The 16,508-nt window shown below is 45.0% G+C and overlaps 1 protein-coding gene across 3 annotated transcripts in view; it reads right to left on the bottom strand.

Moving 5' to 3' along the window:
- Positions 1-705: 705 nt before the first annotated feature.
- ARHGEF4 (Rho guanine nucleotide exchange factor 4) overlaps positions 706-16,508 on the bottom strand; it is a 247,389-nt gene continuing 231,586 nt past the window's right edge. For all 3 annotated transcript variants that reach the window (XM_075032005.1, XM_075032006.1, XM_075032007.1), the window contains 9 exons: positions 14,309-14,488; positions 11,403-11,597; positions 10,174-10,353; positions 9,349-9,581; positions 7,851-7,980; positions 6,808-6,939; positions 5,493-5,736; positions 4,708-4,785; positions 706-3,421 (listed from right to left, as the gene is read on the bottom strand). In XM_075032005.1, the coding sequence (XP_074888106.1) occupies positions 3,264-3,421; positions 4,708-4,785; positions 5,493-5,736; positions 6,808-6,939; positions 7,851-7,980; positions 9,349-9,581; positions 10,174-10,353; positions 11,403-11,597; positions 14,309-14,488 (1,530 nt within the window). In that variant the 3' untranslated portion in view covers positions 706-3,263. The remainder of the gene's footprint in view (positions 3,422-4,707; positions 4,786-5,492; positions 5,737-6,807; positions 6,940-7,850; positions 7,981-9,348; positions 9,582-10,173; positions 10,354-11,402; positions 11,598-14,308; positions 14,489-16,508) is intronic.

The raw sequence follows: 16,508 nt of genomic DNA, 5'->3' as shown, positions 1-16,508 counted from the left end.
CCACTGGATGCTGTGACAGGCCCACTGGATGCTGTGACAGGCCCACTGGGATGTTGCTCTGCTTCGGGTGAGTGCAGCAACACTTCTTGGGCTGAAGCTTATGCCTGAGAGGCAGCAAGCACTGGGGTGTTCCCCTGAAAGGTGTGTGCACAAGTGCAAAGGCTTAAGCTTGTCAGAGGGGGTGAATATTAGTTGTTGCAAAATGGCATTATGCCAGTATTGGTGTAGCTGTGGGAACAGGGGGCTGCAGGTAAAGCCCCCAGTGTTGAGGAACACCATTTGCTGTGTCTGGATTAGCTTGGTAGAGCTTCTGACACACACACACCCCCACCCCCCCCGGGGGGTTGGGGCAGACTGTGTCTACAGCCTTTGGGTTTTAGCAGAGGCTGGACTGTGGACAGGCAGCTCTTACTAGTGTTTAGCTCTGGGGGAGGGGGAATGTCCAAACTATGTAATCTTCATGGCATGCAGAGCACTCCGTAACCTGGCATGGGTCTGGGAGGTGTCACTGTTAATTTTGGTACTTGGCAAGAAGTAGTAGAGCCTGATCTCAGTGGCTTCTTACAGAGTCTGATTTTTTTCTCTCTTTTTTTCTTAGCCCCCCCCCCAGCACCTCCTCTTCCCCCCCCCCCCCCCCCCCCAAGACACACTGTCCTCTCAAGTGTAGAGAACAAATGTTCTGTATCATAGTTCAGGCTGAGAGACCCAGCTGTCAAAAGCTCTTCATACTGTGTGCTAAAGCTTAGGCTACCACTGTGTGCTGGCCTCTGAGGGGAGCTTAGCCAGCACTCATGGACAGTGTGTGGGTTGAAAGGACCAGAGGGTGAGGCCAGGCAATGCTGAGCACTGTAAGGCTGATAATGCAGATGTAATGTGCAAATGAGGGCTGGATTTTTTTTTTTTTCTTTTTTGGTTGGGTGTTTCCCCTTTGCCCCCCCAGTTCAGTGAACCATGCCTGTTTTGTGCTGTGTTTGAAGGCCATTCCTGCAGTGTCCCACTGGTTTGTTTTCCCAACAGCTGCATGGTATTAGAGAGGAATTTTTGACAAATGGCAGACCAGACCTGTAACTGCTTGTGCTGGTTCAGGTCACTGTGAGGCAGTCAGGCAGCATCTCAAGGCTCTGCTTCCAGTTTGGTAAGCCTCATTTTCCTCTGTTGCTTGGGGTGACATGGCGGGGAGGGGGGAAGTGCTAAACCTTCCCTGGGCAGACATCTCTTGTGCTTCTGCATGAGAGGGAAGTTTTTGGTCACCATTTTCTGTAGGACCATATTGAATGGTGATGTCCCATCTGGTTCTGCCTAGGAGAAGAGCATGGAGTTGTGTGTTTTCCCAGGAAGAGGGGCAGGGGAGCAGGCTGCAGTCTGTGCAGGTGGGCAGGTCCCAGGAGGAGAAGCTGGGTTCTCTTTCAAGTATGTTTCTTACTTCTTGGCACTTGCTGTTCCTCTTTAATTCTATATTGCTCAAAGTGGGCTTGAGCACCCCCTGCAGCTTTTTTGATGTTTCCTAGACATGTTCTCCATTTAAGTACCTAGCAGGAATTGGGGAGCTGGTGACTTGCTAACCTTGATCAGTGTTCTAAGTGACCAGCACATCTCCAGTATGGTCTCTGCTTCTCATGTCTTCCATCCAAAGGATGGCTTTGAGTTAACCTCCTGGCATGGCTTCTACTGATAAACGGTCTCTTTTTGAGCTGCAAGAGCAGAATCTCTACAGTGACTCTGAAGAGAAACAAGTACACAGACCTAGACATGTTGGAGACAAACACAGGCTGAAAGTCACTTTTACAAGTTTCTTTATGAAATTAAATGTTGCCCCTGGTCTGGGGGGGAAGATAGGGTATAGTGCAAGAATGACTTTGTACATGCTACTGAATTCAGATATCCCTGGATGACCAGATTTTGGTCAGCTACAGCATCAACAAACACTGGATTTCTGAGCTCTGCAGACAGTTAATGCTCACTCACACTAGCATCATGTTGGAATGAGCAGGTGTCTTCCTTCCAGTGTCACAGAATGTCTCTTAAGCTAGGGAATTCAGTCAGTATGGCTTCTAACTCTCACTATGGTAAGGCAAATCTTTCCTTTTGCTAACCAAGTTTTAAATTAATTCTTTTTGGCCACAGTTTAAAACTTGGGTACTTAGTGAGACTCTTAATGCCAAATTTAGGCCTTTTTAAAGTGGCTTTTCATTTTTTAAAGGTGTCAAAAACCTGCAATAACATCCCTTGAAATGAGGGCCTGTGGAAGTTTGCGTAACAGTCATGGTTTTAGTCTTTCAGAGTTCAACTGTAGCCTCTGACTTCTGGGAGCTAGGTTTGCAAATATTGACCTTTCTTAAAAAAAAAAAAAAAAGACAAAACAGGCATCAAGTTAACAACATCTGACAAGAACAATTACAGACTTACAAAATGCACAGTTCTGATTTTTACCATAAATAAACACATTACAAACAATGAGCATTTTCATTGGCCAGGAAATACGGCAGAATGATGCAGAGACGAGAATCTAAGGAATTGAGTATGGTATTAATTAGGCACATTTTTCTCTAACATGTAACTCAAACCCACTAGAGAGATTCTTGAACTTTACTCATGCTGCAGGTTGATTGGCACAGTTTAATGTACTAGATAGTTCATCAGTGGTGTTGGAACTAAAGGAAAGGAAAAGGTCACAGTGCAATACTCACTGTGTCTTGAGTGCCTGCAAAGGCTAACTGAATTAGATGTGTGTAAGAGGATCATGTCTCTGAGAAATGTGGGGAGTGGGGGTGGGCAGAGAGCAGAAGGGTTTATCCCTCCATGGAAAAAGTATCATGTCAGTGACTCTGAACTGCTGTTCTGTGCAAGTCAGTGGACACAGAGCTGGCAGGTGTATCAGCTGCCACCCCCTCTCTGACAGCTGCCAGACAGCAGTAGTGTTCACAGCAGGAAGGAGTGAGTCAAAGTACAGCTGACAAGCAAAATCTTTTCAGATGAGACATGTCAGGCTCATCCTGTGATCTCTTCCTGGAAGTTTGCCTCTTGGGCGCTGTGCAAGGCTGGCTCGATGGGACTGGCACAAATGCATATGTGTGCAAGCACACACGCAGTGTCTCACCTCAGAGCCAGTGTGGTCAGTCTGTCTGCAAAATAAATAGGGAAGGCAGGAGCACATGTGCCATCCTCTGTAAACAAAGGATTGGAAGAACCTGGGCTCCACCTCCCAGGACTGACGGATAAAGTGCTTTCTCAGAAGGGGTTCAGGCACAAACACGGGGCTGCCCTTATTTCCGGAAGGGCGTCAGCCTACTGATGTTCTGCCAGAAGTTTGAGGGCTTGCGCTTGGGCTCTGCCAGCATGAAGACTTGCTGCTGAGGGAGTGTAGTAGGCAGGGTGGGATGCTTCTGGCGCATCAGAAAGTCATAGTATGGCCTGGTGACAGCTGTGATAAAAAGGAGGTGGGAAGCATGTTAGTTGAGCGCAGCTCCCTTCCCTGGCCCCTGCCCAGTCCCTGTTAAAGCTGCAGGGGAGTGAATTGGGTTTGTTTTAGGATTACCCTTAGTTTCGCCACTGCTTTGTGGGATTAGACTTGATGCTGTGGAAGTCCCAGAAATGTGAAGCGTAACTGACAGGTGTTCTGTCAACATGACCGCAGGGCTAAATAGCTGTAGCTCATCATTAGTGACAAACTTAACTAGTGCCTTTGGTTGTTTTGGCAGAAGCAGCTGATGCGCATATGCCTCTGTTGCCTGTTACAACTTCCTGCACTGGATTTCTGAGTCACAATGGTCAGTGCCTAGCCTGGGGACAGGGCTGGCTTCTGGGATCTCCTCTCCTGCTTCGCCCCTAGGGCTTTGCTTTGTTAGAGAGGTCTGGCCTCCTTCCAAACTTCCCTCTGCTTGCAGCCAAATATTACTTCTGACTGACTTTGAAATTTAGCCAAGCTTTCTTCCTGGAGACTTGGCTAGGATTTAACTGCTGACTGGTACCACCAAGGGGAAGTGGTTGCCTCTCTGTGGGTCCAGAGGAAAGCAAGTCACATCTCTTCCTCTGGATGTAAAGGGGGTGGTGGCATCACAAAATGGGGTAGCAGGAGTCTTCAGCTGACAGTGCTGTGGGCACAGCAATGTTCCTTTCTGTGCTTGAGTTCGCACTCCCCTGGCTGCTGGTAGATCTTCCTTGTCTCATAAAGGTTTAATGAACAGCTCTGTTAAAGAGCATGGTACCTACCCATGGCACTCTGCCAAAATTGCAGGTTCCAAAGCATCTTCCACAGGCACAACTGCCCAGGTAAGAATAGTCCCTGCTGTGGTGAACTTTATGACTCTTTGCATGCTGCAAAACTTAGTCATGCCTTTTCACAAAGGGAATGCCATGCTGATTGGAGAGCCTAGCTTCCAGGGAGAGGCTGTGACCTAGCCTTTGAAGAGAAGCTGCTGGCTTGTATGTAACTGTGGTTTCTGGCATAGTGCTCAGCCATCAGGTGCAAAGCAGCTCTCCTGTAGTTAGGAATAGTTTCCTGACTCCAGCCATCTGAGTCTGCCAGGAGCTATACTGCAGATTGTCACATCAGAGCTCACCATCTGGCCTCTTCAAGAGTTTGTTAATGCCACTTCATTGAAACTACTCCCATACAGTAAATACAGAAGCTCACCACCACCACCACCACCCCCCCCCCCCCCCCCCCCCGCAGTTCTGGCAGCATTTGTATGTTCAGGTGTGACTTACCCTTAGGCTTCCCAGTATGGTGCTGCTTACTGGCATTCAGCATTGCCTGCTTTTTCTGCACCTCTGTGATTGAAAAACCTTGAAGATAAAGTAAGTTTGTTAGCAGCAGGTAATCATTTTGTATCTCATAGGAAGACTCTGGCATAGACAGTAAGGGAAATACAGGGGCAGCGAAATACCTGAGGTGAGAAATCACAAGCTGAAATTACTCCCAAAGCCGGAAGGGGCACTTACTGCTCCCCCCAGCCTGTGCTGCACTGCACAACTCTCCCTACCTCTCATGCAAAGTTTGCTGCCTGCTGTTCTCCCCACGCTTTGCTGGGTGAAGAATTGAGTCCAGACCACTTGTGGTTCAAACCTCATTAAATCACACAAGTCTGAATTAAGCAGGATTTAGACAAAACAATGAAAAGCCTTGACTGAAAGTGTTTTGTATAGATATTGCCAAGTTGGGCACTCATGCTGTACTGCAAAATAATGGAAGGTGTAGCTAATGTATTGACTATTTTGTTAGTCCTGCCTGAACTCATTAAAGATGCATCAACCTCCCTGAGGACATACTGCAGTGTCTGCTCATGGTGGTTTCCTTTTTTTTTTTTTTTCCTTCAATTGCACAGATTCATTCAGAAGGTGCAATTCAGCAGCCTGAGCTGGACTGGAGCATGGACTGTCTTCCCTGCCCTTTCACTCCTATGAATTGGCTGGTGGTTAAAAAAAGAAGGAAAAGAAAAGAAAAAACAAACACACAAAAACCCCACTGTCTCACAGCATTGCTCTTTCCATACCTGTCTCCTGGTCGAGCTGAACCTGTCTCCTTTCATTCTCAAATGCCTTCAGCCAGCGCTGTTTCTGCTCAGGCTTTTTTGCACAGAATAAGTGGACTTCCTCAGTGTCTTGGCAGTGCAACTTAAATGCGTTTTTCACACTGAGATTGAAGTCCTTGTCTTTCCCATCTTCTACATCCACTATTTCCATATCATCCATGTTGATCCGACTCTTATAATACAAGATGTCCCGGCGCAGAAGATCCTGTAAGAGAGATCACACAGACTCGTAACAGATGTTACTGTTTCCTGTCCTGTCCCTTCCTTAAACATTCACTTTCTTTGATATGATGGCATATTTAATCTTCTTGGCAGTCATTACAGTTGTGTAAGAAAAAGTGATACTGGATTTGAATCTATGGAATTGCAGAGTGCTAAGCTTCTGTTGACAGTGAGGGGAATCACATGGTTTCTTCTAGTGATGGAGTCAGGATAGGCTGGCATCTACTGTTGTGGGATATCAGCTTCCCTGAAGAGCTCTGAATGAGAAGCAAGCTTGTGTAATGACACATAATCCCAAATACTCATTAAGCCTGTGTCAGAAAATAGTATTTGAATCCTACAGTCCCAGTTAGAAAGCCATAAAAATGCTAATTTCCTTTTGGTTTTTGTGTTGACAATGAACAGTATATCTGAGAGCAGTGATAAAACAGTGAGGGTCTCATGCCTAAGTTACCTGGAGCTACCTGTATGCCATGGATTATGCAAAAAAAAATTGGCATGTTCAGTTCTGAAACTCCAATGGAAGACACCTTTCATTTGCTCTACAAAGGAAGATTTCTTTTATTACTTAGATTATGAAAAATAGCATGGGCTGTACGTAGAGACTTACATATTGATGTCAATATGGTCTTATTGACTGTTAAGGCCCGCAGCTCTTCATGAAAGCTGCAGTTACTTTCTGAATATGCTATTAATCTCATGTGGAAGTGCAGTTGAAAAAAAACATTTAAAAGAAAATGGTTGACAGTGCTCATACTTGAGTTGTATAAAATAAACCCATACACTAAGCCCAGAAGCAGTGCAATGCCTTCCTCTCTTGCTTTAAGAATTAGGCCAGTAGTTAGTTCCTGTAGCTTATTGCTGCGGTCAGGTGCACAGACCACACCAGGATGTCAGAGAAAAGAAAGACTGCAATGAATGCACATAAAAATCTCTGTGCCCAAAGCCCATAGGACGCCAGTAAGTATTAAGGAAACAAAGGGGTAGAGAGGGAGTTTACTCAAATTCTTTAGCATTGTAATAGATAGCAGTTGTGCCTGGCTAGTGAGGTTACCTTCTTGCAGCAGACAAGCTGGTGATCAAAGAGGAAGAACATCCTCTGCTGGCTCTTGGCTTGAGGGTGGGAGATTTTGGTTAATTCCCCAGAATAGATGAGTTCTGAGCTTCTGACTAGGACATCTTCACCCTGAGAACAGCACAAAGAACAGGTTGGTCTCAGCCATCTGAAAACAGGGGAGAAGAAATAAGCCCATAGTCTCATAGGAGAACCTCAGCTTGGCTGAGGGGCCTGTGTGGCCTGAATTCTTGCTGACGAAACTCTCTTCTGGGAATGATAGGGAGCCTCTGTGCTGGAGGACAGTCCTTGTCACATCAGGGAGATACTGTGTCCTTGGCATCTAGGGAATGGGAACTGAATTTGATTAGAACAATAGTGTGTTAAATGAAAAAATCTCCTTTTCCAGGGAGTCTGTTCAGGGCAGCTGACGCATCCCTGACATTAAAGGCAGCACATAAGCAGAGAGCTGAGAATTTAGCCTGACATCCTTTAGGAGGGAGACAGTCTGGTGTTTTTGCCTGGGGTTTGTTTGTTTTTTTAGAAAATTAGTAGTTTTGTTTCTTTTCTTTAGCAATTTTTTTTTTAATGAGTCAACAGGGAACCTTGGGTTCCTTTGTCGCTATATCAGTGCTTGCCTTTCTGCAGGAATAATGTGGCTTATTAAGCATTAAGGGGCAATTCTGCTCATCTTGAGAGTTTGAAATCACTCAAGATAAAATGGGGGGCAAGAGGAAAATAATGGGATTTCACTAACCTACATGTTCATTTTATTCTCCAAGGAAAATGGGGAAGCAAAAATCCAAGGGAACATGCAAAGGTCTAGCTGGGTTATGTACTAGATCTTTTCAATTGTACTAAAAGAAGGCATCTGTTTAAATTAAAAAAAACAAACAACAAACCCACACAAAGAGGGGAAACAGAACTGATGTAGGGCTAGATAAGGATCCTTATGAAGATCTTGCTGTAGGCCAAAGCTCTCGGAGGGGGAGAAGAGGGGCAACACAGAACATTCAATTAATGGGGAAAGTAACTCTCTTTACCTCCCAGTCTTCTATTGAACTCTGCCACTGAGCAATTTTGTCAATGTTCTCCAGTCGCCGCTTTCTCTCATTGATGAGCTGAGCAACGTTCTTCATGGCATTTAAGGCAGCTTCGACATCTTTAAAATCCCTAGAATAGGGCAGAGGTGTTAGGTATGACAAAACGACACGTGCTTATTGTACCTACATTCCAAAGGAGTGCAGTCTAGCATGGCCTAGAGCTGGAGAGCAGAAAACAGGAGTTCCACTTGCAGTTCTATCCCAGCTGGTTTATACTGGAAATCAGAGGTACATGTTTCTGTGGGTAGCTTTTCAGATGCATCCTGGTTTTGAGGCACAGATTATAGTCTTGTAACAAATCCAGGCCCAATTTGTGGAAGGGAAGGGGGTAAGCAATGAAATTCAGCCACAGATGTGTAAATACAAGTTGCTGGAAGAATCTCCGGGGCTTTCCAAGCCTCATGTTTTTTCCACAACATAATACGTTATATTCATAATGCCACTGTTTTCATACAGGGACTGATTCTGTCATGTGCAAGTAAGGCAGTTCAGCAATAATTGGCTTAATTTCAAATAGGAGCTGATGGTTTATCTGGAAGGGTAGGACAGAAGCTGATCTACCCTCCCCCACGCACCATCTGCTGCCACCAGCTACTTCTGCTGAGTTTAGAGTAGTGGGAAGGAGCTGTTCTGCACCACTTGTCTCTAACACAATTTTCAAAACATCTGTGTACTGCATTAAGGAGCTTTCTGTTAAGAGGTCAGCTTCAGAACAACATGCTTATAGATTTAATAAGACAGCTTAAAACCATTCTGTAATTAGGAAGGTAAAATTAAGTCAAGCCACAACAGACCAATATCAACACTTTCCTTTAATATAGATTTTTCATGTTTTATTTCTGTAGCTAATTATTTCAAATGCTTTAAGTGACATAGTTCCTCCAGCCGAGAGCAGTGCCTTCACCCTGAAACTGAGCAAGGGATTTGGATGCTTTTAAGCTAGTGCTGAAGAGGCACTGAGTGTGCATGGCTTGACTGCTGTAGGCCACAACTTCCCACTGGGGAAGCACTGGGCAAAATTCATGACCATCACTCAGCCCTGATGTACTGTGGTGCAGTTACATGGATGTTTTAGGGTATATTCAACCAGTGCTTTTGGAGGCAAAGTTTTCAACACCACTACTGGAAACATTTAACTCCAAAGTATGTATGTGCTGATATCACAGATCTGTGGGCCAAATAAAATAGAAAAGTACCATTATAAGGTGGACCTTGGAACTCCAGATCTGTAACAGACAGGAAAGGCCAGTGCTACTGTAGTGGAAAATGATGTATTTGATAGAAAAATACTCTTTTTTTTTCCTGGTTACTATGAGGTAACACAGAAGAATCATGGTATCAGCTGCTCTTGGCAAGCTGCCCTCAATACATGATTCTGCATTAGTCTATTTCCATGAGACCAGTCTCGCTCCTTCCCTCCCCACCATGCTGACCTTACCTGTGTTGGGGGTTGGTGTATTTGAGCAGTTCAGCAAGTTGCAGTGGATATTTGCAGATTTTCTGCACGGGAGTCAGCAAAAACCCATCCAGAGAGATGTCAATCATCTTCTGCAGCAGGCGGCAGGCTTCAAAGAAGTAGACGTACTTGTTAACTTTGGTGAGGCGGGACAGCTCCATGCAGGCATTGGGGTGATTGTTGCAGTATTCAGAGTATATCTGAAACTCTGTTTGCTGCAAGGGAAATGAAGGGATTTACTGTCTATGTTCTTTAGGGTGATGGCCTGGCTCAAACTGCTCTATGTTCCCTGTGTAGGTCCTGTTTGGTAATTTGTATCCTCCCCCGACTTTGAAGCCCAGCGACCTAAAGTTGGGGATGGGTGGGGTATATTACAAGTTACAGCACCTGCAGCTTATCTGAGAGACTGAGACATTTCCATGTGTTCTGGCCTGTGCTCAGCTGAATGTTTTCAATGACTGGATCAGCTATTGCTGATCCTGCACTGACCTGAAAATACCATAGCTGTAAACTCAGGTCCAGATCGAGGTTCTGGAATCTTCCTACATTTTTTCATAAATTAGCATGGTGTGGCAGGGAGTATAGTGCTCAGAAGCTGAGGTGCTTTGAAAATATTCTTTCTACAGCCACAACAGCTAGAGGATGTTTAGTTGGGAGGTGGGTAGTGGTTGAAGGGGGGGGGGGGGCATTTAATGTGGTTGGGTTAGTTTTTTCAAACTGAGCATCACTTCTGTCAGATCAATTTCTAAATCCTCTGGCTTAATCCATGCTCAGCTACCCCTTTCCCATGAAGTCAAATTTACTTACATATTCCAAGAAGCATGAGCCAACCTCACTCAAATGTGGGTGGTCTTTGTTGAATTTCTTCTCTAGTGCTTTAACAAATTTCTTCTGGCACCTGTAGATGTCCTCAATATTCCCAAAGATTGTCTTCAGCTGTTCCTCTGTAAACATGTCAGCTCTTTTGCGGCACTGCTTAATGTAACCCTAGGAGGAAACCAAATTGGAAAGCTTGGGCATTTGCTCTGTGGGCTTTGGCTATCAACAGAAAACCCCATGGACTGTAGTCAGTAGTACACCTGGTTCCTGTACCCCCTTCCTGCATAAGTGCATCCATGTTTTAACTATTATTTCCTCTAGTATCACCAAAAACATGGTAGAAACGGAAGCCAAGCCGCAGTTACATCACTGCCTTAAATGATACTGTAATCCACACTTGAAGGAGTCCCAGAGCAGCTTTCTCTCCTGTTAAAAGCACCTTTATCTGTCTGCAGACTACAGGGTGTAGTGACCCCAGCACTGATCCACTGATAGATTTAGGCCAATTAAATCCAGTTGCTGATCTGGTTTGGATGCTTGTGTTAGGAAATTCCTGGTAGACTCAAGGGAGAAGGAGTGTACAAAGGACATGGGGGGCCACTGCAGAAGGAAAGGCTTGTTTGGTGTGTACTGCTTTGTCCCAGCTGGCTCTCCTGTAAGACACTACATTTTTGTGTCATTTCAGTGAAGAACTGTGTTCCTGCAAAACTCTTACCAATTACCTTAATTTACCCCAATGTATGTGACAGCATGTCTCTTTTAGAAGAGGTGTTGCAATATTCAGCATATTTGCAAGTGAAAGACCTAATTGGCTGAACATCCCCCAGTTGTTTTGATCTGAGCATGACTTGCCTGAAGGCTGGAGTTGCTGACTGTGTTACCTCAGAACATATATTGAAGAGGACAGCAATGCTAGACATTTACTTTTCTCTGGCTTGGGAGATTCAGTTAATTCAATTTAATCAGAGCCCAACTGGGTGCTTCAAACACAGAGGCATTTGGGATATTGCTGTAATGAATTGTCCTCTGTTTTCTGAGCATGCAATGTGATTTAGCAGAGCAGGCTCTGATGGAAATACAGTCTCATTTTCAGAAAAGAAAAGTTAGCTGCTTAGGGTCACTCTCTGTGCAAGAATGGGACAGTCTATTATTCTTCAAAAAAGTTCTTACATTCACTTCCCCTTTATTCACAAATTTTCAAATTCACAATTATTTACCTCACAAATGTCTTTCAGATGCTTGATGTAGTCTCTCTCTGTGCTTATGATCTCATTGATGACGTTGGTCCTCATTTGGTCTTTGGTGGTCTGCCCCATCCCAAAGCGGTGGGTGCCACTGCTAGAGTCGTCCTCTTTGCCACCCTCTACCTTCAGGGGATAATCTTCCATGGGTTCATCCTGGTTTACTCGTAGCTGTGCCAGACACACAAGATGTTCACCGTTTGTATTGCTAGACACAACTCTCTCAAGGAAGTTTGGGACAGTTGACTGAATGGCAGACAAAGATTGAGCTAGGATAAGGAGTGAAGAGGGCTGCTATGTGTATATTACCTGTAAACACATTTCCCCCTTGGGGAGACTATGGCCAGATAGTCAGTTTTGGGAGGGTACTTTCAAGCCACCTGAAAGCTGCTCCCACTGCATGACATGGGTGGTTTCAGGCAGGCATCTCTTATGGACAGAAGTCACAGGAATTATATGGAGTCCTCCAGTAAGAATACATACAAATCCAGGACAAAAATGGTTTATCAAGTGAAACCTGCTTAGGTGCTTGTGAGGGGGTGCTTAGGGACGGAGGGGGGAAACCAGGAAATAGTTGCTTTTTTATATACCTTTATTGTTGTTCTCGTACTATAAATAACAGATGGCCTCTCAGTATCTGCTTCCCCAAGATTATTTAAAGAAAATCTGTTGTTAATATAAAAGCAGATAACAGTTGCCAGTAGGCATATAGCATGGTAAGGAATGGCATTACATTACAGGGCTGTGTGTGAAAGTCATGGTTCCTTCATAGTGCCCATCAGATGGCAGCACAGCATGAGCAGAGAAAAACACCCGCGTTCTGTAGACACACCCTCCTACAGACTCTATATTGCAACAGTAGCAAAGGACCTTAGTTAATAGCAGGCAATTGTTGCATTTCACTTACGAGCTTTCTTTTATGCAGTAGTATTGTAGCTCTCAGAGTGCTCATGGGAATATTTTGTACACAACTCAAATGATCAATCCCAGCACAGAGAAGTGAAAAATGCTGAAGTAGGAACACGCATAACTATAGGCATTTTTAGAACAATGTTGCAGAACTGCTTTAAACTTTTAATGTAGTTTCATCTAGGCAGGATTACTTGCCACTTGATACAGATATATCTATGTACAAAAGATTGTGCATACCCATCATCCCTTGTCAGCATAGGCGTAGATTGCATTTACTCACTGTTAACAGCTAGTGAAGCCCTCAAGATGTGCAGTCCTGGTTTTCCTTCACTGTGAGCAGACCAACATTAGCTCGTCCTAAACTCAGACCTTGGCCTGAAACTTGTGTGGAGTAACTAAGAGACCTGCAGATTTACCCAAGTCCCCAGACATACCAGCCTTCCCAGCAGCAAGCTTGAGACCAAGTGATAATTAGCACGAAATCTTCATTCAGATGCTTGAGTTAGTGTTGCAATTACTCTGCTAAAAGAAGTTGTTACTCTGCATCGCTAATGGCTAGCACTAGTCTGCTTTCCCCTGAAATATTATCACAGGTTTATTGCCAGCCAGGACAACAATTTAACTTCTCAGTAACATGAAAGAAAAAAAGGCCTGTGTTTTGACTGTGAAAAAAGCAGTTCTGTCCCCACCAGTGTTGGGAGTTTGGTCCTAGTAATCTTACTTGCAAAATATCCACCATTTGTAATGGTTACCCCACTAAGACTGTCTCCTGCAATCTGTAACAAAGCATTTCAAAACTTTTATAGCACTATCTGCCCCACTTCTCCAAGGACTTTTGCTACAGACACCGGATCACCTTGTATCACCTCCTTTCATGCTTCACCTGGTTTTGGGACACTTGTGATCTGAAGTGACCCGGATAAAGAGCTAAAGGGCTGAGAATCTGTGCACCTAATTGCCTTTGCAGTACTTGCAGTACTGAGCAGCCCGCCCTGAAGCAGTTAAAGCAGAGTCAGGCATCCACACCAACAGTCACAGCCCAAAGAAAGGAAAAAAGCCTTTCTCCTCACAGCAGGAAAGGAGTGCACAGCAGTTACTCAGACTCTTGTTCTACCCCTCAGTTGCACAGAGAATTCAGATGTGTTTCAGAATGCTCTGTTGGAAAGTAATCCAACCTCTGCAATATACAGCTGGGACTGTCTGGTCTGTTCTATATAGCTATTTCTATATGGTCTTTGTAGCTAGGAGAGCCTTGGCCCACAAGCATCAAGTGTTTCATATCTCCCTTCATCAGTTGTCCCACATGACCTCCAAGACATTTTTTGTGGTTTTCTTCTCCATTTTTAAATGCCTGGAACACAGTGCTCTGTGGTAGCCCAGCAACCTGATGATTTTAAAACTCCAGGGCTAAGAGAAGGTGCATGCATGAATCAGGTGGTTGCATACTTTGGGACATGGCATTGCACTGGACCCAGCTCCAGATGGAGAAAGCTAAATTTGGTGCCGTGCTCATCCATACTGTCTGAAGTGGACACTAGATTGAAGACCTCTGCCAGCTGCATCTGCGATTCTTCTAGGAGAGTATTTGTTGCTCGCTCCTGAAGGGGATGCTATGTGGTTGGGCACAAATTAGCCAATATACATATGGGTAAGGAGGAGCCCAGTCTGCAAGCCACCATGCAAGGCAGCTCCCCAGCTGGCACAGCTCAGCTTAGCTCCTGAGTCTGGAACGGAACCACCTCTTACCCTGATTTACTCATGTAAAGAGGAACTTCTCCACACTGGTGGCAGCTCAGCCAAGAGAGCCTGATGTACCATAGCCATGTGTAGAGGAATAGTAACAAGACATGTTGAACCAACTATCTCTAGCAGTGAAAGTCCTGCAGAGTCACTACAGAACACTAAACCTGGAGAAAAAGAACAAGCACTTGGTGCTAATCGAGAAGCATAAAGAAACATCAAGCTCTTACCCGTACAAAGCTGGCTGGAAACCAGCCTTCGCTGTCCAGAATCCTCCCCCACCACCACTCCTTGTTGGTAGCATCCATTACTTCAATGACATCGCCGGCCTTGAATCCCAGCTCTTGGTCATCCATCGTGACATGGTCCCAGAGGGCTTCTGCGTACACCACACTGCCATCACTGATGAGCTGTGGACAAAGCAATTCAAACTGTCAGCTCCCTCCAAGAAAGCAGCGCAATCTGCCAACGTGGTTGCAGCTTTGGCACCATTGCTGCTGAGCCAAACAAGTGTTGACAACTGTTTGCTCCCCATAAGCAATGTGAAAAGGAGATGGTGCTAGTCTGGCAGTTGCTTCGACTGACCTTGCTCTCAATAGCATTTATCCAGAATCACTTGGACACAGAATGTTTAGTACTATAAAGAACATAAATCTGATGCTCTGGAATTTCTTAGTGGTGACTGCCTCAGCCAGCAAACAAGGCTCAGTGGTACATTGGTGGTGGAGGATGCTCTTGTGCTGCCAGTGCAGCCCTGCTTTGGAAAGCCTTGAAATAAAACCTTGAGCATCAATGTTCAGAGACATACTTCAGAGCAGAAAGTATTCTGAGGCCTCAGAGCTAGTCTGGGATGGATAGAGCCTTAAGTCTTTAAGGTGGCTAAACTTAGTACTTAAGCTGCTTAAAATAACTCTCCTGGAGAGTTTTAAGTAACTATACTGAGGGACATCGGTTATTGACATGTCCCATAGAGGGCCTCCTCTAGGGAAAAAAGGATGCCCAACAATTGAAAAAAACAAACCAAACAAAAAAAAACCAACCCACATGGCTAGAGGCTGTAGAACACAGTGATGATTGTGTCTATACATGCCTGGTACCATTCTCAACCATTCAAACCTTAGCTTTGGTGTAGTTAAGTAACACTTGGGACCTGTTGCACTGGTCTATTTGTAAGCTGGTCCTACTGGCCACTACAACAGGAGTGCCTGTCTGATGCCCACAGGTTTATCATGTCAGAGTCTCCTTTGAATTTCAACTACAGAGTGCATGCACAGACTTCTTGGGGCCTGAGCATGAATGATACTGTCTGAATGCCAAGGATTTCCCCAAGAAGGCAGAGTGTATGCTGGAGTCCTGCTAAAAAGGATTTACTCAGCCATTCTGGAGTGGCAGTGAAACCCTATTTTTCTCCAGGAAAATGGTGCAATGATAAATTCTGGGAAGACAACGGAAAGAGCACTCTATAAGGCACAAGGGAGAAAGAGAAAACCTGTACAAAACCCACGGTGTATCTCACAACATTGCAGCCGTATCACCACAGCCACATAATGCATGTGTCATCCATGCTGGGCACCTTAGATTGCTCAGTCACATGGTTAGTTATCTACTGCTCTGGGTGACTTTTTGCCTCTCCCCAGAGGAAGATGCACGTTGTAAAAGAACGTCAGGATAATTGTGCATACAGTAAATCAGGAGAGAGTTAACAAGGCATTTGAAAGAAAATTCAAATACAGTCTGCCTTTGGATAGTAAATGCCCCTTCACTGAACCAGAAACAGCTTAATGCAGTGTTTCCATTCTGACAAAAATAACAGGATGGTGGGGAAGGAGAGGATGAGAGGTTCCCACTTATCTACATAGCCAGCGTGTTGGTGCTCCCCACACTGCCTTTTCTCAGCTGCCCTCTGCTGCACCACCACAGGGATGGGTGCATCCTTACTGCAGGTTTCTGCTCTTCACAGAGGCGAGCAGTCACTGTGGTGAGGCCCAGCAAGCAGGGAATGTAAGGGACATGCTGCTGTCATACAGCCAGCCAGTGGCATGATGGAAAAATAATCCAAGGGTCTTAAACGGTGTGTCACTAGTCAAAGCTCCTATAGGAAGGACAGGCTCTGATCACAAGGCAAGTAGAGGAGTAGTATCATTAGTCACAGAAAACCAAACATCAAGAGATAGTGATGAATGCATCATACAGCAGAGGCAGCTACAGTCAAATGGCGGGTATTCGTCCAAATGAGCTGTGGAGGGAAAGGATTTTTGGGCTTGACAATTAATGCATACAGCTGTTAGAGCTATGTGTGATGCAGTGGAGTGATGCTATGTGTATCTCAGTGGAGGCAGGGGATGGAGAGCCATGCGACAGCAAAGACAAGGGTTATTGATGTGTTAGAAACCACAAAAGTGCCTGAGAATCATCACATAGGAATTAGAG

The sequence above is a fragment of the Buteo buteo genome, chromosome 7, assembly GCF_964188355.1.
Source record: "Buteo buteo chromosome 7, bButBut1.hap1.1, whole genome shotgun sequence".
Lineage (NCBI taxonomy): Eukaryota > Metazoa > Chordata > Aves > Accipitriformes > Accipitridae > Buteo > Buteo buteo.
The sequence above is the reverse complement of the archived record's forward strand: the minus strand, read 5'-3'. Positions and strand labels throughout refer to the sequence as shown.